Source organism: Arachis hypogaea, chromosome 15 (assembly GCF_003086295.3).
Source record: "Arachis hypogaea cultivar Tifrunner chromosome 15, arahy.Tifrunner.gnm2.J5K5, whole genome shotgun sequence".
Taxonomy (NCBI): domain Eukaryota; kingdom Viridiplantae; phylum Streptophyta; class Magnoliopsida; order Fabales; family Fabaceae; genus Arachis; species Arachis hypogaea.
In genome coordinates this window covers 2,397,668-2,412,255 of record NC_092050.1, presented here as the reverse complement: position 1 = coordinate 2,412,255, position 14,588 = coordinate 2,397,668, and the positions used below count along the sequence as shown (strand labels likewise).

Here is a 14,588-nt window from a genome sequence, read left to right as displayed (position 1 = left end):
AAAAATGAAGCCTATATGGTCTATCCATACCTAGGAATATAAATATATAATTGCACTGTCTTCATATACTTGGAAGTTGGAACCGTCAGATTTCTGTTGTTTTATGTATATACTGATTTGAACTATCCAATTGTTAAAATGCACGTTATGCGTTTAAATAATACTTAGTTTGAACGGGACAAACCTTCATTTCTTTTCTTTTTATATTTGCCAAGGTGTTGTCTTTACATCATTTATGGAATATATTCATCTAACTTTTTCAACGAAATTTAATTTTACATGTCCGTAACTTTGGTGATGGCTACTTTAGAACTTTAGCATAATGGTGCAGGTTTTCAAAGAGCTTACCATTTAATTCTCGTATCAGTTCTTAGATCTCAAATTTAGATTTTTCATCTTCCAATTTGTAAAAAAATTGATCACATGCAAAACGACTCTGCTGTTTTGTGGAGTAAAAATTTTTTAATCATTTTTTTAATGAAAACGGCACTGCCGTTTTGTATTTAATGAATTTAAAAGAATATTTTTATATGACATTTTGCGCCTTCTAAAAAATAAAAAATATCTCATAGCACAGTAAAACTCACATATTCTAAAATATTGGGGCACATCACACATGTTGTTACAGTATAAAAACAAATAGCCTGCAATGTCACACTCATAAATATAATAAACTTAAGATATACTTTTGAGCTTATTTAGAAAATATTTCGAGACAAAATATACGAATACAATAAGATTTAGAGAAAATCACGAATAGATCTTTGATTTTTTATCTCAGAAGATAAATAAATTGTTAATTAATTAAAAATACAAAAACGTCTATCATATTTAGAGAAAAAAACTTAAATATTTCACATTTTAAAAAATGAAGAATATTTTTATATTTTTAATTAATAAAAAATATATATGTCTTTAAATTAAAAAATCAAAAACTTATTTGTCTTTTTCTTTTTAACCAAGTTTGATAGTAGTTTGAAAAATCATTTTTATCCCAAACTATTCTTGAGTCAACATTATTGTTTCGGAGACATTTTTACAGAGATTGTTTCAAAACCGTTATTGCACACCCCTTCCTTAGATATGTTTATTATGTTCCTATTGTCTCCACAATTTTCTCATCATAGGATGCTTACCCAATAAGCATCTAATTGTATTTATTTGTTGAAGTCCTTTAACAAACTACTAGAGTAATTCACAGGTATATATTGAAACAGAGTCATCATCTAAATGCACAACAACTTTCCTTAGCATGTAAGAGTATCTCCTTGTAATTTCTTGTGTTTGACCAAATTAAGAAAAAAAAAGAAGCAAAACTTAAATCACAAGTCATTAAATTAACACCAACCTCTTTGAATTCACCGCCACCTGCCAAACACATAATAATTGAACACATTAAAACATTGTAGCCGTCGTCTTAGGCTGGCATTTAATTTAATTTGTCACTTTTGCTCAAATTTTTTTAATGCCTCAAATTCATTATTTCAATCACATACATATCTTTGTAGACCTATGATCCATTATTATACCTTCATCATCATCATCATCACATGATATCTATGATATGATCTATGGATAACGATGGTGGTGGTGGCCAAGGTAATCCATTATCTAACAACATTGTTGTGTTACTTCTTGCAATGGGTTCAGCTGCTTTTGTTGTCTCAATTTACCATCTCATAGCAATTTGTTTTTGCAATAACCGGCAAAATTCAAATAATAATGAGCAAAATCTACATCAACAAGATGGTGGTGAACCAAGCACTTCTACTTCTGTGGCGCATTTGATTCCGTCGCATAAGTATCACAAGAAAAAGGTTAATGAGAACAGCGAGGCCGACGATCAAGGTGGCGGCAGTGGCGGTACTTGTGCCGTGTGTTTGGGAGATTTTGAAGAGGATGAGGAGTTGAAGACTTTGCCGGAGTGCATGCACTCTTTTCACGTGCCATGCATTGATATGTGGCTCTATTCTCATACAAGTTGTCCCGTTTGCCGCGCCACCGCCACGCCGTCGCCGGTGGGGCTCAACCATGGCCCTTTAAATGTTTTTGGTGATGATAGTGGTTATGGCTTGAATAATAATAATAATGCACGCCAAGGCATTGATATGGTGCAAATTGCTGTTGTCCAAAGTGGTTTTGTTCGAAGGTGAAGAAGGGGAATTAAATATGTAATATAAACAACTTATGTTGATGCGAGTGATTAATTTACTCGTTCACTTAAATAAGTCTTAAAGATTCAAATATCGCTTTTAAATACAAAAACCTATTAGCGACACTTAAATAAAATTTAAATTCACAGCAAATTAGTACTAAGTTTGTTAAATTGAGACTTGGACAACAAAAAATATATAGTACATTGTATTAGTTTGATTCACCTTTTTTCAAATGATTCATATTTTAACAATTTCTTGTGGTGTGATTGTATTTGTGTAATTATAATATAATATCATTTAAGAAATATACTTTTTTATTTCTAAAACCATACCATATCTTGTAGATAATTTTAAAATATTTAAAGTTGGTAGAAATTCAGGTGCAGTCATCTTTACGTGAAGTTGATAATTAAGAATCGTTAGATAAAAATTAACTAAATCAGTTAAATTATTTAACGATTTTTAACTATCAATTTCACGTGAAATTGACTATATATAAATTTTGAGCTTTAAAGTTTTAAACTATTGCTCGTTCAACAAGTACTCCTCATTAATTATTTGTCTCGATTTTTTTTTATAGGGTAGAAGTGGGGAAGATTTTTATTTTCTTAATATATGGAGTGGCACCCATGGCCCATGCATTCCATTAAATTGAAGGATGGGTTCATTACTTCATTATTACTATATGGGAGTGATATTTCCTATTTTACCTAAACATATATCACAAATTTCACACAATATAAGAAATGGCCTATTGCCCTCTTTATGATAAGGGAAGGCTAAAGGAAACAATTTCTTTTAAGGGAAAAAAAAACATAGAAATGAATATAGCAGTTATGATTTTTTTTTTTAAATGACGTTTATATATTTTTCTGTAGGACCTTCATCATTGTTGATAGTATTATGCATTATCATTAGTGTATTAACTATTAAATGGTATTAATGTGCGTATTAGTTCATCTTTTTTATAAATTAAACATGTATAAAAATAATAAAATTTAATTATTTTGTTGATTTTTAAAATTTTATCAAATTTATAATTATGTTATTATATTTTTTTTCTTTTAATTAGATTCTTACGTTACTTTAATTTTGTAATTAAGTCATTTTTATATAAAAAATGTTAAAATTAACATAATATTATTTTTAAAAAATATATAGTCAAATATCTAATTAGGTTTTTAATTGTGGTTACTTTTAATTTGCAAATAAATATTCCGTTAATTCTAATATATTTTATACTCGCAAAGACCTAATTACAGAATTAAAAGTAGCATAGAAACTTAATTAAAAAAATATAAGAATCTAATTAAAAATTTGATAAAATTATAGAAGCCAATAGAATAATTAAACCAAATAATAATATATATAAGATTAATCAAGATGGTAAATGTTTAAATTTTTAATTAAGAGATTTCTAGCTTGAGATCGAGTTTTTGAAATGGTAAAAATATTATTTTTATATATGTAACTAAGGAAATTTTAGAAAATGAAAATTATGTACCAAATCCTCCCATATCTTCTTATATAATAAATATTAGATAAAATATATTATCTGCAATTAAATCAGTCACTCGCATAAAATATATGTTAAAATATAAAATACACACTAAAAATGAATTAGGCACAATATTTATTTATACATAAATATATAGTGATTGATTTTTAAAATACATATAGCATTTTTTTTGGGTATAAATACATATGTTAAGATGAGAACATGAAAATAGTTGGCATACAAATGTCTTTATTAAAATATCGTTTATTATATATAAATTCATAAAAAATATACATTTTTCTCTATTTATTTATTTATTTTTGGACAGGGTTTTTCTCTATTTCTAAGGCTTGAATCCAATATTAAAAAAACCCGATTGGTGTATCTAGCAAGGTTAGGTGGAAATAATGTAAAGACCTTGATTGATCATAAAACATACCAATAAATGGAGCCCAATAGCGAGAAACATAATCCCAATCACAATTTATCACCAAACATGATACTCACATCTTACAATATTAATCTCATCTTTGGACAGGTTATAGAGGTGGTTGAATAATATGAAGTAATGTATGTCCTATACTTATATATCTAAAAATTAACGATATGTCCACATTCTTCTAATAAAAACGCACAAGCTATGGAAAGATTCTGTATACTGTTAAGAGAGAAGCTGAACTATGATTTAGATTTGGAAATTGAATGATAATTGGGTGAGAAAGGAGAGATGAACTTGGTCATGAATGAAGTTCAAGATAATAAACGTGCTATATATTAAGATGATAAGATGATACTTGAGGTGCAGAGGACCGGAAACAATAAGAAGGGGGGTGGTGGTGGTGAGAATGATGGGGTTGGGAAGGTATGGTTGAGGGTAATGGCAATGCAGTGAGAGGAGGTTTAGACATCGAGGAGGAGGAAGAAGAAGTAAGGGGAGTAAACGACGAAGAATTGAGTCAAAAGTTAAATTTCAGGCTTCATTTTAAATATTAATTCCAATATTTTAAGAAAAACATTGAAGAAAAAAAATTATTGACACTAAGCACAAATTGTGATGATAAAAACATAATTTTTTTAACGTAAACACAACTTGAAGAAAAATATTGAAAGAAAAAATCCATACATTTATTAACAATAAATATTAAAAAATTATGATTAAAACATTTTTTTAAAATTAAACACAATAATTTTTTGAACAAAAATATAAAAATTTTACATAAACTCAAATTTTCTAAAAGGTAATACACAACTTTTTGAAGAAAAAATAGAAGAAAAAAAATTTATTGACAATAAACACACATTTTTTAAGCCCAATAATCCGAGAAAGGTAAATGGCCGAGTTAAACAATCAAGCATTCTATGCATTCCATTCATATGATAGAGATCTAAAAATGAAAAACCCTAGATTAAGCAGCTTTAGTCCAAAGTTCAAATCGTCTTAATTCTAATAATAGATAGATGTTTCAATTGTAGCGATATAGATAACCCAACTCAACCCAACATATCTAATTCATCAAACATTAATAAGATGATACATGCTAGAGAAGGGAATTCTAGATCAAACACTGCCATTGTTTATTTCCAAAACACTTAAATAACAACTTTCTAGCACAGAATCAGAAAGCAAGACATCAAGGTGATGATGACAATGTTATCAAGCAGGGAGGCCAGCTTCTTCCAACAGCTGTTTCACCTTGGTGATGTAGTCATTCATTGCTTCCTCCTTGGATTTCCCTGCCAAAAGATTAAACATATAAATTGACCTTAAAGGAAGAAAAATGTCTTGTGTACTTATTTTGCCTTGTATGCCAAGATGACACATACTAGATATCCAACGGCAGAGGTAGAGGAGTGTGCGCGTATGTGTCGACTTGGTATACAAGAAAGCGCATCTCTTTGAAAGGAAGCTTATAAGAGAAGAGGATTTTTACCTTCAACAGCCTTCCATGCATCCCACTTAGCTCTGTCCCTCATGTTGAACACTCCAGGACGGCCTGTACACATCATATAATCAAATAAGAGAAGAAAAAAGAAAATCAAACCATAGTGGAAAGCATGACAGAGATACAAAAAGTAATGTGAACAAATTGTGTGATTTTTTCATTTTTCATATATTATATATATTTTCGATCTCATGAGGTAGAAGTTGTTTCCTCTCATCAGTCAAAGAAGATACACAAATAACACAGCTTACCCGAATAAGATGAATGATAATGAAATTTATTCAAGAATTTGATGGAAGCATGAAATAGAAGTAAAATCTAAAAGTGCAGAGACTAAAATGTTGATGTCAATATCAAAATGTTAGGAATAAGTGCACTCACTGGTGTTGACAGGTCCAACAGTGGCCTGCTTGTACAATCCATAAAGGATAAGCTTGTTCTCATTTGATGTGCTCTCTGGCAAAGTCTTTGCTTTCTCAGCATACTTCTCAAAATCCTCCTACATCACAACAACAATGCCTCTCTAAAGAATGAGATTCTCGGAAGTTCCAATCTAATCTTATTTCCAAAAGTTCATGGTATTGTGAAGAGTACATTTTTAATGAAATAGTAAGAATTGTTCTTTTTATGATGACAATATGGATAAAATAAAAAACAAATAAAATAATTCAAAAATGCTATTTGTACACCAAAATCAGTCACCAATATATTTGTGTATAAATACATGTGTGATTTAATTTATTTTCAATGTGTATTTACATTCCAGCGTGTATTTTACTTTGGTGGCTACTCGTAGCATAACTCAACAATTATATGTAATGCACATTTTCCAAAAAATTTTAGTTATAACTTGCCAAAGAAATTCTCATAACCAAATAATAATAAACATAGAAGCATAAAACTACTCCGAAATAAGATTCCGATGCAAACCAAACTAAACTTCTAAAAGAACAATCCTCAATATTTCCAGAAGTTTGATTTCACTGTGGCTAAAACAAGGAACTTCAGATCAAGGGATTCCTACCACAAATCATTAGTCCTGAAGCTAAAAAACAGAGCTTATGATGAATTTCCACAGAAACTACCAAACACTATCATGCTGAGACTACACAAAAGGACTGTTATTCAAAAACATCAGAATAAAATTTTCCACAAACTTCAGGTAAAATCTCAACAAAAATACACATCAATCCAAAACGAGTCGTTTTTCATCGTCCCTGCAACGATTTAAACAATGACATGGATCCGAAAAAAAGAGAAATTCAATGATCCGAAACGAAATTAATCAATTGGATGCAGTGAGTTCAATTAGAAAGAAGATAGGGTTGAAAAAAGGAAAGAAGAAAGACCTGCAAACCCATGATGATGAATGCGCTGAGATATGAGATTGACCCCGATCTGTTTGTGTTCGTAGTTATGTTGAGAAGCGTTACGTTCGAAGCGTAGCGTTATATAGATTCTCAGAGTATGGGCCTCTTCTCTCTACTCTCTACTCTGTAATTGACACGTCATTTTTATTTTTATTTTTTTTTATCCATGGCTAGTCACGTGCGTCTGCGTAACGCAACTATATTGGTCCCCACACCACAACACCCACCAGATTCGTTATAATAATAAAAGAAAAAGAAAAAGTTTAATTTTAAACTATTATTGTAAATTTTATACTATTATTCAATTATATTGATTTTTTAAATGGCTATTTATAAAATGATTGTAAAAAAGAAATTGGATACATGGATAAAATTTATTTAGATTATTAATATATCAGTCACCAAAAAAAATTATTAATATATCAAAATAAATTTTAAATTAAAATGTCATAAATAATTAATATATACTAAGCACATAAAATTATTCTTAAAAGCTAATCAATCAATTTATTTAAATTATTATTTAAATATTAGAGATAAAAATTGAAAATAAAATATATTTTTTATTTTTAAAATTTATAAAAAATTAAAAATATTTTTAATTTTTGACTTGAATCAATTGTATTCATAATAGCTAATTTTTTAAGTTTAGGATTAATTCAGTAATAATATTTTATGAGAAGTATTAGGGAGTTAGTAGGATTTGTAAGTTGTAGCTATTAATTAGTATTTTTAATGGTATAAAATTATATCTAATAGTACGTGATTATTCACTTTTTGTTTAATAGTTAAATATCGTTCAAATTTTAATAAAAATGTTGGTTTTAAAACTTTCTCATACTTAATATTAGAAGCCAATAACATAATTATGTATCTAATTTATTTGTATTAAAAATTATCTTTGCAAAATTATTAGTAAATTGATTCTAAACCTTTTTAAAAATTAGTTGTTAAAAATATATTTGATACAAATAAGATATTATTTTGACAAAATTAAAATAAAATAAAATTTAAAAATATTTTTAAAGTTTTTGATAAATTTTAAAAATAAAAAATATATTTTATTCTTATTATAATAATAATAATAATAATAATAATAATAATAATAATAATATCTAGTAACGTTTCTCTTCGAATTTTTTTTTTTTTTTTTTTTGGAGGAACTTCCATAGTTCCATTCATCCAATTATATTACCTAAATCGCCTGTCACTTAGGCAGCTAGGCCCGCCTGTAAGGTTATATATAAATGTTGACACACGGGGTGAAATTGAAATGTTGACACTAGGTTTCACTATTTTCTTAAAAAATATGACTGTCAACGAAGAAAAAGGAAAATTCTATGGTTTCAAGTGAGAAGTAAAAAGGTAGATTCCCCTGTTTAGAATTTATAAATAAATTTAAATTTAAATATTGATATTAATTTTTTGATAATAAATATTTTTTTATAAATAAATATATTATAATTTTTTGACATAAAATTTATTAAGATTTAAATTTTATCAATTTAGATTCGATTTTAGTGTGATTTAAAACGGAAAAGTTCTGCATACAAGCCATTAGGGCTTGTATGCTTTACAAGTTTATTAAACAATAAAATCAAAATACGCGCTGCTCCACGTACGTTGATTACACGCGCTATATAACATCCCGCGTATATCTAACTTCCAAATTTAAAATATTTGTTTCCTTCTTCGTTTTCGTTATTTTGAGATTTGGTTGTTCTTCTTCTCGCGCGTCTTCCCTCATTCTTCTCCATCGATCTTTTCCTCTCCTTTTCTCACTGGTATGTTCTTCGTTTACGTTACCTTTTTCTCTCTCTGCAACTTGAGTTTCGTTTTCTCTTTTGATTTGTTGTTTTCTGAAATCAAAGTTTGAACTCGTTTTGAAGATAATGGATCATTCAAGCTCAGATTGTCTGCTGAATCCAGGCGAAGTGGATTATGAATTTGAATCTAACAAAGTTCCTGAGGTTTGATTTACAGTAATTTGTATAGCATTGTGTAGTTTAAAAATTGCTGAACATTGATTAATTACCTGAAATTTATAGCAGACGCTCGGGTGTAGATCAATTCTTCTTTGGGTGTATTTTAGCTAGAAGTGTGGGTGTATATACACTTTACTGGTTTTTTGTTATTTTTAATTGAGTTGTTGTTGTTCAGGTGTATTATATCAGACATGATTGGGTGTGTTTTTAGTTTTTGACATGGTGTATTCTGCAGCCTGTGTATTGATAGTTTATGGCTTTAAAGGTCATTCTGTAGTTGAGTTGTTGTGGTTCGGGTGTATCATATTAGACATGATTGGGTGTATTTGAATCATATCTATGGGTGTATTCACAGTTCTGACACGGTGTATTGTGCAGCCTCTCTCGGTTGTTGATGACGAGCTTGTTCCGAAGGTCGGAATGACCTTTACCACCCTTGAAGATGCTGGAAAATTTTACAGGAACTACGCCAAGGCTGCAGGTTTCTCTACAAGAGTTCGGTGCACAAATAGGAAGGGAAACGAGATTAAGAATCAACTGATTACATGTAGCAGAGAGAGAAAATGAAAATCTAAAATATCTCCAACCGAGAAGACCAATCCGACAGCCGGTTTAAACTGTCCTGCAAGAATTTATATACACACATTGAAGGATGTCGGTGCTTGGATCATTTCAAAGGTTGTGCTGGATCATTCACACCCCTGCTGTCCAAGCAAAGCAGAGATGCTCAAACAGCACAGGGAACTAAGCATGTCCATTCGTCGTACGATAGAGAATAACGATGAGGCCGGTATCAGACCAAGCAAAACCTACCAATCATTTGTTGCGGCTGCCGGGGGTCACCGCGAGTTAAATTTTATCGAAAAGGACGTGAGGAATTACATTACCAGGGAAGTGCGGAATGTTTCCGAACAAGAAGATGCAAAGGAATTCGGGAAATATTTCTTAAGAATGAAAGAGAAGAATCCGAATTTCTTTTTTGAGCTCGAACTCGAGGAGGATCAATCGATTAAGCTGGCTTTTTGGGCCGATGCAAGAAGCAGAGCCGCCTTTGAATATTTCGGAGACGTCATTTCATTCGACACCACCTACAATACAAACAGGTAACAAACTGTCCCTGTTTATGATGCTAAATTAATTTATTTTTACGAATCCGCGGCAGAGGTGTATATTGGCTGTTTCATTGGGTGTATTAGAAGCATTTGTTGGGGTGTACCTAATGATTTTGCATTCTGGACCATGGTAATTTGTTTCAGGTATAATTTGGTCTGTGGTTCTTTTGTCGGGGTGAATCACCACGGTCAGTCAACACTTCTCGGATGCTCTTTGATGAAGAACGAAGAAATTGAATCATTCAAATGGTTATTTCAATGCTGGCTTCGTTGCATGGGAGGAAACGCTCCGAAAGGGTTTCTCACCGATCAGTGCGCATCAATGAAAAGGGCTTTAGAGGCCTGTATGCCAACAACAGTTCACCGCTGGTGTATTTGGCACATCATGAAGAAAATTCCAAGCAAATTAAACGGGTACAAGGGACATGCCGATATCGAACAAGAAATGAGCCATGTTGTTTGGAACTCTCATAGCAAAGACTCAGTCGATAGGAATTGGAACGATTTTCTGCTGAATTTTGGTCTTGCGAACAACAAGTGGCTTTCAGGTAATGTGTTTTTAAAATCTACAGCAGAGGTGTAAATTGTACGATCTCTCGGGTGTATTTTACAGTCTGTGTTTGGGTGTATTATGCAGATCTGTACGAAGACCGTCACATATGGGTTCCTATCTATCTGGATCACCACTTCTGGGCAGGGATGAGAAGCACACAAAGGAGCGAGAGCATGCATTCATTTTTTAACAAGTACATCACCTGGAACAGCTCGCTTATTCAGTTTGTTAAACAGTACGATAATTGCCTCGGAAGCAGGGAGCAAGCAGAGAGAGAATCAGATGCTGTAGATTTTCATACGGTCATACCGTGTGCAACCAAATCCTCCATTGAAGCTCAGTTTCAAGATGCGTACACTCACGCAAAGTTTAGGGAAGTCCAAGCGCAATTCAGAGGAAAGGCGACTTGCATCACCAGATTAAAGAATTCCGCTCTAGGCTATTCAGTATACGAAGTCGGAGAACAAGTTTCCAGCTTAATATTCAACAAGTTCGCGGTTACCTACGACTCAGTTGCAGCCGAGGTAAAATGCCAATGTTTATTATTCGAGTCGAGAGGGATACTGTGCCGTCATGCACTAAGCGTGTTAAGCTTTGAACAAGTAAGCCAAGTGTCCCCTAGATATATACTGGAACGATGGAGCAAGAAGGTAAAGAGGCGACACACACACATCAAGAGCAGCCACGACGAGCCACTAATGGAGCCAAGAAGCAAGAGGTTCGACCAATTGGGTTTTCGTTCGCAAAATATTTGCGAATTTGCCTCCGAATCGGAGGAGCTGACTGCAATTCTGCACCGTGCGTACGATAACGTCATGGCCAAGATGGAAGCATTAAAAGGCAAAAGGAAGGGGACATCTTCTTTATCCCACGAAGACACCAACTTGGAATCCGTTAACGAGCTTCAAAGCCCGCCAAGGATTCGAACAAGAGGACATCCAAAAAACAGGCTAGGTTCAAAGCTGGAGAAACAGATTGCAAATGCCACAAAGAAGAAGAAGACGAAAGTTTTAAGCGAGGTAAATGTAATGTTCTTTAAATTTGTGGCGATTGAGTTTATTTTTCTCGTTAATAGTTTAGCTAATGTGTGAGTGTTATATTTAGATAAACCTGTTTGATGCTGCATCAGCGGCGCATTCAAATTGCAGCCAATATCAAGGACACGTTATAAATTATCAGTTCAGGGTACCAGCAGCAGGGGATAACTCTTTGGGTGTATAGTTATATAGAATATGGGTGTAAAAGCACTGTTCTTTTTGGGTGTATTTTTATAATTCACAATTAATATATAGGCACATATATAGATACATATAGAACAAAAGCTGTAAAAATTCACAGGTTATGGGCGTATATTTCATTTGATGTTTTTCTTCATATTTTAGTACATGTAATTCATTCATTTTGAATACAGCACAGACAGTTGGGTGTATATTTTATTCAATCTTGGGTGTATTATTAGACTTGCGTTGGGTGTAACAGTTATATAGATACATATAGAACAAAAGCTGTAAAAATTCGTAGGTTATGGGCGTATATTTCATTTGATGTTTTTCTTCATATTTTAGTACATGTAATTCATACATTTTGAATACAGCACAGACAGTTGGGTGTATATTTTATTCAATCTCGGGTGTATTATTAGACTTGCGTTGGGTGTAACAGTTTATAATTTACGTTTATATATGCCTTGATTTTTTGCTTCATATTTTACCACCTGTAATACAGCTTTTGAATACATCACAGGCAGTTTACCAGCACAGATAGTTTAACTAAGGGAAAAAATATACATGGAATAGAAGTTGTTGATAAATGGCAAATATTTACATCATTTGTTCAATTTACAAACTACCCAGCAGTTGGATTACCCAGTTTTTATATCAGCAGAATTAATCTGACAAAACGGACTCAATAATACAGAGGATGGCTTCGACAGCCTTACAGCACTACTCTCTCTAATTGCCCGATCTCTCTGTTTATTCATCTCACTGAATAGTATCCGGGAAGCATACTCCACTCTATAGTGGTCCACCTCCTCCTACAATTAAAAAGTATGTTATGTTTAAACAGAAATATTAATTCAGTAAAGTAATACAGAGTTATATTACCTGTGGCCAATTATCCCATTCATACTTCCCCTTTTTAATGTTTTCCGCCTCAATTAACTCAAGCCACTTCATTACGTAGATAGCGCAGTCATAGCTGAAACTGAAAAAAATAAATTACAAATCTCATTTAGGAAAGTTTAATGTTCAGAGTCACAAATTTATACCTTGTTTTTTGGCCTGATATTTTAACATATGATGCTTTAATTTCCTTCTCCTTCTCGCCTTTCTCCAGAGGTTTCCCGCCGGCATATGTTATCAATCTTGAAAATACATATCCCTTAAATACCAAAACAAATCAGTAATACACCCGAATGAATGGACAAGATACACCCAACTGAATATGGAATATACACCCAACACAACCTTCGAAATAGACCTATCTATTAAAGTAAAGAAGACAGAGGCAACTTACAGTGAATTTATTAATGTCCTTTCTCTCATCACTTGGAGCTTTTTTGTGTAGCGGGTCAAGTATTTGACATTTCCGCTTTGTTGTATTTATCAGCCATAACCACCAATGTCCTGAGTGGCAAACAGGAGCAAAAATCTGAAGGATTGCCACATTTCAACAGTGTGTTATTTTATTTGGCATATAAGTAAATAAGCGTACTAACAAATTTAGCAAACGAAAACTTACATATGGATGTGAACTTAATTTTTTTCTATCTATGAAGTGAATGAAACTCGGGTAGGCTTCCACCCTGAATTCCTTTTTCGTTTTCGGGGATATGAATTCCCCCCTTGGGTGATTCGAAAGTGCCATGCTCTGCAAGAATTGCGAAACAAGAAATGAAATACTGAAAATACACAACTTACACCCAATCTAACCTAAAAATTACACCCAAATCAATGCAGAAAATACACCCAAAGTTCGTAGAAGTAACACTTACCACAATATCGGGGGGGAGACAGTATATTTGTTCCTGAAACCTCTTTTCATTTTTCTGGTTTAGGATGAGGCAGATGGCAGATACAATCTAGAAATATATGCCGAAATCAATTTTAAATTAATAAACATTGCAGTTGACTTTGGTGTAAAAACATTAATGTTAGTCTAAAATTACCTGAGATTCTATATCACTTTTTGCCTGGAGGGATGCAAGGTGCATTCTCATCAAAATGTATTCTCCTTGGCCAATCAGAGTGCATATCTCCTCATACTCGTTAGTATCACCATTTGCGTCTTCAGTCTCGTCCCCCAGATGTAGCACTTTTGTTTCATATCATCCGGAATTTGATTTATTGCCCCAGGAGTTTCAAACTTTGCAGAACTTTCTCCCCCAGTCTCCCTCTGAATTTGTGGACTTTCGTCTTTTCCCTTTGCCGCACTGCTTGCTAATTTTTGGACCAAACTGTCTAATTGTTCTAGCATACTTGCAGTTTCTGAAGATTTTTCCCTTTCTGTCTCCTGCGTTGACGCCCCCTCCTGGCTTGAATCTGTCAATCCAAGGCTGAATGATGGCATCCCTGGATCTGTTTTAGGAACATAGGTTGCTGTCCGTGCCATCATCAACAGGGCAGCAGCGTCTTCTGCGGCTGGATGACTGCGTCATGATGTATAAGAATAAGAGTAAGAATAAGAATATACGGATGATAAGCAAAGATTGATGTTAGTCTGATGTACTTACATTTTAGTTGGAGCTGGGGGAAGCATGAGTGTGGTTTCTTGAAGTTGTTTGGGGGTTTCAGGAGTGCTGCACAGTTACACAAAATTAATCATGGTGTAAAAAAAAATTGATCAGGAACAATATACACCCAAACTGTTAGCAAATATACACCCAAACCCTAAATAAATATACACCCAATACTATTTTCTTACGTTTCTCTAGTCCCTTCAATCTGTAGCATAGGGGTTGGTTCGAAATC

The 14,588-nt window shown here is 32.6% G+C and overlaps 2 protein-coding genes across 2 annotated transcripts; one reads left to right on the top strand and one right to left on the bottom strand.

The window, feature by feature from the left end:
* Positions 1 to 1,343: 1,343 nt before the first annotated feature.
* LOC112747537 (uncharacterized) lies at positions 1,344 to 2,409 on the top strand. The gene has a single exon (XM_025795587.3). It carries the CDS (start codon positions 1,572 to 1,574, stop codon positions 2,151 to 2,153), a length of 582 nt encoding a protein of 193 aa, XP_025651372.1. The 5' UTR covers positions 1,344 to 1,571; the 3' UTR covers positions 2,154 to 2,409.
* Positions 2,410 to 5,069: 2,660 nt separating this feature from the next.
* Positions 5,070 to 7,179, bottom strand: LOC112747536 (acyl-CoA-binding domain-containing protein 1). Its single transcript, XM_025795586.3, has 4 exons — positions 6,947 to 7,179; positions 5,979 to 6,096; positions 5,586 to 5,648; positions 5,070 to 5,388 (listed from the first exon to the last, which is right to left on the bottom strand). The coding sequence occupies exons 1-4, from the start codon at positions 6,956 to 6,958 to the stop codon at positions 5,309 to 5,311; spliced, it is 273 nt and encodes a 90-aa protein (XP_025651371.1). The 5' UTR covers positions 6,959 to 7,179; the 3' UTR covers positions 5,070 to 5,308.
* Positions 7,180 to 14,588: the final 7,409 nt, after the last annotated feature.

Coding starts and splice junctions, on each gene's coding strand:
- LOC112747537 (XM_025795587.3), top strand. CDS start 1,572: ATGGATAACGATGGTGGTGGTGGCCAAGGTAATCCATTATCTAACAAC.
- LOC112747536 (XM_025795586.3), bottom strand. Junction 5,649..5,978: donor TGTTGGACCTGTCAACACCA/GTGAGTGCACTT, acceptor TGATGTGTACAG/GCCGTCCTGGAGTGTTCAAC. Junction 5,389..5,585: donor TGCATGGAAGGCTGTTGAAG/GTAAAAATCCTC, acceptor ATCTTTTGGCAG/GGAAATCCAAGGAGGAAGCA.